At 37.4% G+C, this 10,437-nt stretch overlaps 1 protein-coding gene across 2 annotated transcripts in view; it reads left to right on the plus strand.

Moving 5' to 3' along the window:
• Positions 1 to 10,437, plus strand: part of LOC119834062 (serum response factor homolog) — a 170,290-nt gene that overhangs the window by 15,731 nt on the left and 144,122 nt on the right. For both annotated transcript variants that reach the window (XM_038358341.1, XM_038358340.1), the window contains exon 2: positions 2,358 to 2,600. In XM_038358341.1, coding sequence (XP_038214269.1) covers positions 2,358 to 2,600 — 243 coding nt within the window. The remainder of the gene's footprint in view (positions 1 to 2,357; positions 2,601 to 10,437) is intronic.

The raw sequence follows: 10,437 nt of genomic DNA on the forward strand, positions 1-10,437 counted from the left end.
CACGCTACCGTGCATAATAATGCTCTGACAGGCGGAGATCGCTTTTTGTAAGCTTCTGCTTTAATCACCTCGCCACATGATGCTACCTTATCTTATCTCATACTATATGAGAAGGCTTAATTAAAACGCGATAGGTTTTGTCTGTATTGAATTTAATGAAAAAAAAAACATATTAATATAACGAAAATAAATATATATTTAAAATCGTCTGTTCGTCTGTTTGTCAAAACAAGTTTTGTAAAATGTATGTTATAAATTTTCCGCAAAACTAATCTTGGTTTTATTACGGTGGTATTAAAAAGCCTTTCATTATTTATATTATATATGTGTCAGTTTGTGGATATTAAGTTGATTGGTTTAGTTTAATTCTGCGCACGCGCATTCGGCAACAAGTTTTCGAATTTCATTGCACCTGATACTACTACAATCACTCTTGACATAACTGGATCACTTGTCGATTTTATTTTTTGCTCCACATAATCAGTAGGTAGGGGGCTGATCTACTGATCGATGCTACAACAATTATTAATTGGGTATTATTAGTTGATCTTGTTGGATGGAAGATTAACGGCTTTTTTTTAAGTTGACAGTGATAAGCGTGTCTAAAATCTCACATTCATACAATACTTATTCGACTCTCTCTCTCTACTACTACATTTCATTATGAAATTGTTTAAGATTTTATGTACGGTAAAATACGTATTTAAACATACTTATTTAATTATTGTTGTACAATAAAATAAATATATATAAAGTAAGGTACCAAGCGGTTTTATATCCGTGTTATTAAATAATTTGAATGTGGATATAAACTTTGTTCGATGATAATTCAAACATTATAAATTTGGTGAGAATTACATTCATATGTTTCATTCATTTGTTTTTCGTAATTTAGCTGTTTAAACGAATATTGCTATATGAATTGCATCTTTTATATAAGCCATAAATGAAGTAATATCATGTTATATGAATTCGCTTTCCTTTATGCAGTCCAAGGTACTTGAAATGTTTTTACCAACCAACAATCTGTCAATCAATCGATAGCATTTCGTTAGGCAATCGTTGAAGCGTTTAAAAATTTTCATGTAACGTAATTGCCCTAAAATATGTTATTAATTTCCGTTACATGCTCCACTAATGACTTAATGCAACGATTCATTATTTTTGCACTTTTGACTTTAGCTGATTTAAAGAAAGTCCCGGACGTCTTTTATAATAATTGGGTGCCATTTCGACCATTCAATCAGGATGTTTTCGAGTTTTTTAATTTGTACACAATTGTACGCGGATTTTTCTTCGTGTCGTCAATCATATTTAACAACTAAGCTCATTAAAGGTGCATTTGTAATTGTCAATTTCGGCAGTGTCTCTTGACGGCACCGGGTCTCTCGTGCGCGGTCGTTAACACCCAGGCTTTAAGGGCTGCTTTCATTATTTCGATTCACACAAGAGATGGTATCACTGGCGTAATTGAGCTGCTAATTACTGGCTTATCATCAATCACGTTATTGATCGATGACAATTTATCTGAAGGCTAGTAGGCCACGTTATTTGCAGCTTAAAAATATATTCTTGTCCTTTTACAGTGCCTCATTAATTATTAAAGTTTATCACCTAAATGTATATGTGTTTGACTATAAGATTATCATTATGAGATAGCGTTTAATAAAGTTATATTAATCGCATTTCATATAGTTTTCAGTAATAAACGTAAGTGGGCGAATAGAACTTGTATTATATTGGGTCTGAGATTTTTTGTTATATGTAGAATTATGAAATGAAAAACAAATCCATATCGATGTCAGACTTTTAAAGTAACAAAATATTCCCACCGAACTCTTATCTTCTGTGCATTAAGGTTTACTATCTGCTTAACATCAATTTAGGCGCCAACAAACATTGACACTTCTACAATTTTGTCAATCGCCGACGTCAAATTGTTAACCCAAACATTTTCGGTTACGAAGTTCTTGTGTCGAGTGCAGTAGAGCTTAAATTCTAATGCTGCCTATAAAAGTTAATTGGTTTAAATGGTGTAGGTGGCGCTAGTGGGTGTGTTAATTCGTAGGGCACACTCAGAGCCGTGAGAGTGATATTGCTCCCGAAATCAATGGAGGTTTGCTTACGAATTATAGGGCGTGGGAGAGGTGAAAGGTCGAAAATTAGTTTAAATTTCAATATTTCACAAAAGTAGACTTAAATTTTGAGAACTTGTACTTAAATAATTATTTAACAATGACCCTATATTTCTTATATGTACACTACAGACACTTTACATGGTTAAAATTATTATGCAAATAACTCCGCGCAAATAACTTGTCAAGTAAATTACACTCACAGTTACTCTTTCTTTTCAGGCTTACGAGTTATCAACATTGACTGGGACACAAGTGATGTTGTTAGTGGCATCGGAAACTGGACACGTGTACACATTCGCGACGAGGAAACTTCAGCCGATGATCACGTCGGACTCCGGGAAGCGGCTCATACAGACCTGCTTAAACTCGCCCGACCCTCCGACGACGAGCGAGCAGAGAATGGCCGCCACCGGCTTCGAGGAGACTGAGCTCACGTATAATGTAGTAGACGACGACATGAAGGTGAGGCAATTGGCGTATCCTGGTTCTGCGCAATATCCAATAGAACATCATCCGGGGCTAGCCCCCTCACCATTGCAGCAGTACCACCAGCACCCCCCCTGTCCATCACCGCTTCCCCTGAGCTCATTAGGACAGCCGTATTCCCACGCACATCTATCGCACCCCCACATGTCGCATCATCCGCAGCGGTAGTTCAGATGGCACTCCACTCTATACCATTTGCTATTTAATTGGCATGAATATCGATCGCTCTCGATGTTGAGAAGATATCGATTCCTATCGGGATAGTCACGTTCTGGGTAAGCTTGTAAGGTTAGGTCGATAAAACGAATGTACATTTATGCGATACATTTTGTAAATAGATGTCGGGTCAGTGTTATCCGTCACGATTTTCGAGAATTTGAGTGGTGTAAAACGGGTTTACGTCGTTTTCGCAATTTATTTGTATGAAATTATTCTTAATGATAAGCGAGAGTTTCGGGTAACTGATTGCGAATCGAAATTGACAGGTAAAATCGAATCGTGATAAACGTAAAAGTGAATAATTATCTGACAGGATTTGAGGCTACCGAGTACAAATAAACGTTTATCTTAATAATCGATTTTGAGTTATAAATGGTAATAAAAAACGTAGACGATGCATAATGAAATATTTCTTTATGTTACAATTTGTCTAAAATCAATAACTATCGGTTAATAAATCATTTATCTACTGGTATATCGATGGTATGAATGATAGACGTGGAAGTGGTGTCGAAAGAGTTAGATCAAGTAGCGTATAATAATATTTAAAACCGTTTCTTAATTAACGTTAAAACCGGTTGCGACGATTTAGAGTGACGTCTTAGAGGCGTAGTAAGTACGGAACACGCTACTATGAAGTCGTTATGATGAATGAATCGGTGTTTCATTCTGAAAGTAATCAATACAGGTCAAATACGGTTTAGAACGGCGTTCGAGGCGGCAGCAACGAAAAGTAGTTATCAACTAAGATTACTACGCGATATATCGTACTTATTAGGGTTCCTTAACAATGATTGACATGTACTTAATGAACGTTTTTAGTAAACTTGTGCTAGATAACATGTTAACTCGATTGTGACGCTCTTTAGATTTGGTTACCAAGTTATATCTATAGGATTGCGTCGTATGATACATTGTTTATTGTACCCGTCTGGTTTTTCTAGCCTCCGTTGGGAATAAAAAATACACATTCTCAATACAGTAGCAGGTGTTCGAAACTAGAGACAGTTTTCAATTATCGAGAGGTCTCACGAGCCTGGGGCCTTAAATCTACTTCATCTGATCCGGATTATCAAGAAACTTAATTGAAAATTACTTTCGGCCGAGAAGAGTGTTTCTCATAAATTTCGCTGTCAAACGTGATGGTGCAGTAAGCTTATACGTTATTCGTGAATTTTTATAATGTTATCTCAATTTGTTTTACATGTATTCTCATCCAATAATAAGCGATACTTATTGTGCAAATATTCATTGAATACCTGCGGACAGTCACACCGATTGCACTGTACCATATATCTAATTATTGTTTCCCATTTGCATATTGTTATCATTATAAAATCCGCCGGCGCCCACTGCGCCCTCGTCCCCGACCTCGGTATATTACCTGTCAGATTTGATATGACGAAATCGATTACGTCAATTCTCTTGTTTCGCGCTCACTGCGATAAAAATCTCTCCCCCGAGTAGAATGTATTTGACATGCGGGTATAACATGTCCGCGCCTACATCGACAGTTATTGTTCACGCGTCGCCGGACGATAAGTCTATTTGATCGAAATATTCACGCTGTAATTACGATCTCAACAGATAAGCGCCTCCTGCGACGGCGTCTTTAGACTCTCTCTTTTAAATTTTATTTCAGGTATAATCGTGACTAGCGTACGCTTTTAGTGATCTAGTTTTATGTTCTCAAGTCGACGTTTCATCTTCGAAGAAACAGTTATTTATATGTGTTTGCATTAGAGTCATGGACGTTATTATGATTATTTAAATATTCTCAACGTGCTATTGTCGTTGTCCGGCGCGAATATAAACGGTTTTATTCACGTTTCTTTGATGATACTCGTAATATGGCATCGTAGGATGCAGATGCTCTTGTGCATGAATTAGCGGTATAAATGTGGAATTCGGTCAGTGCCCTCGCAACGAACAGATCTCCTAATCTTGCATTCGCCGGCTTGATGTTATTTCGTAACAGCTCTTGAGATTTCGCTTTCAATGCGCAATGATTTTTCCACAGTCGGCTTAGAATGTTCGAAACTATTTCAAAGCACGTAGACATCAATTTAAAAAGATGTCGCCACTGTAGGACATATATTTTCGAGTTGCTATGTTTTTAGTCTACAAACGTAGGGCGCCGTTGGAAATGGCGGCAGTGAGTCACGCTGATAACATATTCCTAGTGAATTGTGACTCGCACGAGACGCGCGCCTATTTGAGACATCGCTAATCGCTCGTTAGGTCTCATGCGCCTTGCTTTATTAACTTATCAATACTATTGTTTTGATAAACGCCCCGGCAATTTCTGTTGACTCATCGTATTGTGAGGCATAATTGGCCGCATGTAAGCCGATTGCTCTTGTGCAACCCTAACTTGTAGCAACAATAAAGCTAATTTGACTAATAGGTGCCTTGTAATCGTCACCGCGTGTGGTTTAGGGATTAAATACAATATCATTGGACGTACGGTCTCTGCATCACCTTCAGTTAATGAGCGCCGCACTAAAGCCATTGTTCTAGGTTTTTGTTTCTTTATCTTGATTTCAAATTGTATGGGCATTAATATTAGATCTGATCACTGAAGACTTTTAATAAGCACTAGGTTTGTACGAGATCCTTCTCCTCTTCAAATTTTAAAATCATATAGATAAGTCAAATATATTTCAGTTATCATGTGTGGGTAGGTAACGTAGTATGTTTTGGAAGTTGATTTTCCAATCTGTACAGAGAGGCCGATGCAGTCATTACCATATTATTTAAGCTTAAACGCACCGCCGAATCGATTTTTTAATTATTTGATGTTTGCGAAATGCGTATTAAACGATTGGCTGTGCCTTGTAATTAGTGAGCCGCCGGCCACCCGGATAAAAGACAAATGTTCAACAATAAAGACTAATAATCGCTACCCGCCCCTGCTGTGTTGCTTCGAAGTAGAAAAATGTGCGAATCAGTAAAAATTTGTGTAAGTCTGCTTCTCTCAAGAAGATAAATTATCGAACACGTTCCATAATTGCTTCGACTTCACAGTTAAGTAGACAAATATGAATATTAAAAACTAAAGGTCCTCCCCGGCTTCGCTCTTGGTACATATATAGCCTATAGTCTCAATAAATGGGCTAACACTGAAAGACATTTTTCAAATCTGACCAGTACTTCCTGAGATTAGTGCGTTCAAAAAAACAAACAAACAAAGTCTTCAGCTAAATAAAAATGTCTATGATTCATATTTGAATATAGGTAGTAGTTTTTATTTGATATTTAATGTGTAAATTAGCTGAGCTTTATCATTAATACGTTTGGAAACCGTCATATTTTGGGGAATTCCATGCATTTCGCTATTGCGACGGAACTGTTCTCGTTGTTGCTGCATAATTCAGTCGCGAACCACGGAGTTTGCATTCGAATAGGCTTTCACATGTATTTATGTACGGGATTTTGTGTCTCCGTAATGTATATTGTGTACGCATAAATACAATAGCGCAACCGTCGTATCCCATCGTTACAGCAAATATAGTTCAATCGCTACATGGGTCACCCGCTTGTCAACTTTAGAGATAATTTGTTATAGCCGATCGGAATCGTTGATGATTCGGCCTTTAACGTATCAACACAAATTGACATATAGATGGGCCATAAATATCATAATAATTGCCTAGCATTTCATACCTATCAGATTGCACTGGACACATCTAAAGCCCATAGTATAAACAATGTTCATTCAGAATCCACACAGTATGTTGACCACATTGTGTTTGAAATGTTACGTAGATTTTGTTGAAAGTGAGTTGCAAGAGGCGCCTCATAGATATCCTAGAACTTGGTGCCAAGTAATCCGAATCGACCACATCATTATCAAGCACTCGTATCGAACATAATTCCACTCACATCTTGGTTACCGCAATTCTAATGATTTACAGTGGAGGTCCTCTTTTGTATGCGCGGGGCACGTCAAATTCCGTATGCAAGGTAAGACTTTACTATCCCGTGCCCATCGGATCCCGAGACTTCCGCGACTGACCGACCTGATTGCTCTAATTGAAATTTATTCGCTGCTGCGAACGCGTCCCGATTCCCCAATGCCATCGCTTAATCCATTAGATTAATGAATAAACGTGCAACTATTGTCTTCGTTTGTTCAATTATGTATGCGTCTGTGTTTATGCGGTCTCGTTTACTGGATTGACGCTGGACCCTTCTCATCCATTATAGATTTAGTTGCATATCGTCCTGCAGGATGCCGCTGTCCGCTTATTTCGATAATTGGGATCTGTTATATTTCCTTACAAACATCAGCGATGCATCTTTCGATATCAGTGAAACTATTCCACTAATTTATATTCGTTCGCATTTGAAGTTATATTTTCGTTTGAGCGTTGAGCAATAGAGGTGCAAACACAAGGCGTAGATTATGCTCAATTAATTCGCCGAATCGGAGTCGGCCCACTTCCTAAAACTAGACTGGGAGACGCAGATGGTTAAAATTAGGCTCGCCGGGAATAGCGTAAACTGGTGCGTGACTCGTCACCGCGCACCGACCTCACTCGGATATTGTATTACATTATATCACAACAACATTCCTCTTATGCAATTTTTATAACATTTGTCCTATTTTTTTTGGTCCGGCATTTAAACATTAAAATATTTGCAATACACTTTGATTTTAATTTTAAAATATTTGTAAGTATATGGATAGGATCAGGTCTATAATTGCTATTTAGAATATTAATGACGTGACACGCTTGTTTAGTTAAATGTTTATTATTTTACTTCCTTTGTTTTGTTTGAAAACTATTACTAGAACTGGAAGTGTATCACAAAGTAACTTAAATTTATATAACTATTGTAATGTAGTGTGGAGTGAATGCCAATTGTAAATTAGAATAAAATGGAATAAACGATTTCGAATACGCTCGGCATACATAATAAATGATGAAATAATTTTTTCATGTCAAGCAGACAATATAAAGAAACATGACGTTGAATTTTTTAAAAATTATTGGGTCGAAACGCAAACAATGTTTTCCTCTGTCATCGGGAGAATATACAAGTTATCGGTCATCCTTTTGTATCGCGATCTCGACGCGTCGATGCGTTGTTACCCCGCAGCGGTCGATTGCATCTGTTATTTCTTTTACAATGCCGCTTTAGTGTACAACGTCTTTACTCTTCATAGTGAGGTGGGATTGGACATCGTTTTGCAATAGAGAATCGATCGAATGTGTAGAGACTAGGGCCGAGTTTGGGGTTTGACCGTTAGCCCGTGGGAAATGGCTAGAACTAGCCGCGATGCTTTGTTAGGTCGATTGTCCACTGCGGTGGTAGATGGAGCGATAGGCCGGTTAGTCTGGTCTCGATGACAGCTATGGGAATACTGGACGCGATTTGGTAGCATATTTATTGTGATTGTACGATACGATGTAATCAATTACATAATAATAAATGATGTAGATAGGTCGTTTATTCAATTATATTTTTTTTAATGAAAGCAAAAAAAGATCACAGGTAAGGCGAGTTACAAGTATATAGGTAAATGAAATAAGAAATAAAGCGGACATAGAAGACACTAGCGCAGTGAATTGTACTTTAAAAGGAATAGAAGTGAGCGACATTTATGGCATTAGCGGAACAACGTCTAGTTTCCATGTTCCTTCATCCACCTCAGAACTTCTCATTCTAATATATTCCACACGCGTACGACGCTAACTCGAAAGCTATTCAGATTTGAAAACAAATCTTTTTAAATTGTAAGTCTGTGTCAATCCATCATAGTTTTTCTATTGGCCAACACAGAGCTTGCATAAACAAAGGGCTTTCAAATGGTAATCCTTGGAACGTGCCGCGAATTAGTTCCGCCGTTCTTATGCTACGTGGGAACTCATATTCTTTAAAAATAAGTTAATGAAATTTCTACTCCGTATACGTTCGTCACATAATAATAGCACTTTGAGAAGACCTTGCATGCGTCAACAGGGGAAATTAAATATGAATGCTAAAGCGTACCTGCTCTTCTGATAAATTAGGTCATTGAATAACTGGTTGTTTGTATTTTGAACAATTGACCTTATATGGCCACCTACATAAACGGTGATATAATCAGTGTTGGCGCATGCGCGTCACAGCCGCGTAGGCGGTGTCCTTCCGAATCTAATGTCGAGATCAGATAATTCTCCTTTCATGTAAACCATTATAAGGAAATTAGTTTATATCGTTGATAGATAATTTGAATCGTTCCATATTGTTCTATATTGAAATGCTAACATCATGATACTAAACAGCAGGGATTTGTACTATGTAGTGCTCTTATTAAAACGTCAGATGTAGCACGAGTACTCGTATTGACGATCTCATAGTTCATTCTAAATTTAGAAGTCGTGTTCGAGTGAAATTTACGGGAATAATTAAACATAAATAGTACATGTTTCGTGTGCTTTATACCTTTGTACGCCGGTTGCAATATATTGTAGCAAATGCGCGCATGCTTCCAGTACTCAATGATTTACATTCACCGGTACTACGTATACATCACGTTTAACTAGATGCTTCGGAAATTGTTGTCAAGCTCCTACGTGCTGCGAATATGGACTCGCAATAATGTTGTTTATCGCGAACATCGTCTCTTTCGATTCCACTATCTCTTTAAAATTGCAATTATTAATATAGCGGTCGTTCAAACTGTATCAATTAACCGGTTCGACTGCTTTTTCTGTATCAATAATGTTCAAAAAGTTGCGTACACATTCGGACAAGCTTAGTTAAGAATTATGCTGCAGCCTTCGTTAAGGCCTCTCATATTTAAGGAATGAATCCATCAAAATACTTATCGTTAATTAAACGTTATGAACAAAAGCAGATTAGTCAATACTTTATTACTTCTTCGGATGTAATTGAATTGCGTAAAAGCGTCATTGTTCGTTATTTCAAGTTTTTCACAGTTCGGAAGCTGTATGGGCATTAAGTTTTAATTGAACATCGGTGGTAGGAGCGTGGATTCCAGGCATAGCTGCTTTTAGATCAGCTCGTTCTAGTGATTGGGGTCGTAACTCGTTTGGGATTGGTTTAAGTTATAAAAGACGATCCGTTAATTGTTCTTATATATCTAATCTGTCTATTATTTTCTTATCTAAGAAACATAAAATCTTAGCCTAGTTTTTTTATTGTCAATGGAATAATTAACTGTTGATAAGTCAACCGAACTCTAGTACTTTAAAAATAGCTGCAAACAACAAATGTTAAGATACTCCTCAATGAAGCGCTCACCTAAAGCAATATTCAAGTATACGAGAATTCCAATCATACATTGCGTCATAGTGAATCGAAAGTGGACATAAACTAAAGAGCCTTGGCAATGTTGTATCGTGTTTTCTTGATCGGCGACATTGTAGATATGGGCTTCTTTATTTCGATCTAACTAATGCACTTTCGTTAATGCTAGACAAGGACGCCGGATCTTTAATCTCCAGCTCTCACTTCCGTCCGCCTACGACACGGCAAACGCCGCCCACGCGTGTTACTTAAAAAATCGCAAGTTTGTGCGCCGTGCTGCGATAATTCTGTCAGATACAGTTTTAAAACCTTTTTAAACTCCTTAAATCGA

Source organism: Zerene cesonia, chromosome 18, assembly GCF_012273895.1.
Source record: "Zerene cesonia ecotype Mississippi chromosome 18, Zerene_cesonia_1.1, whole genome shotgun sequence".
NCBI lineage: Eukaryota > Metazoa > Arthropoda > Insecta > Lepidoptera > Pieridae > Zerene > Zerene cesonia.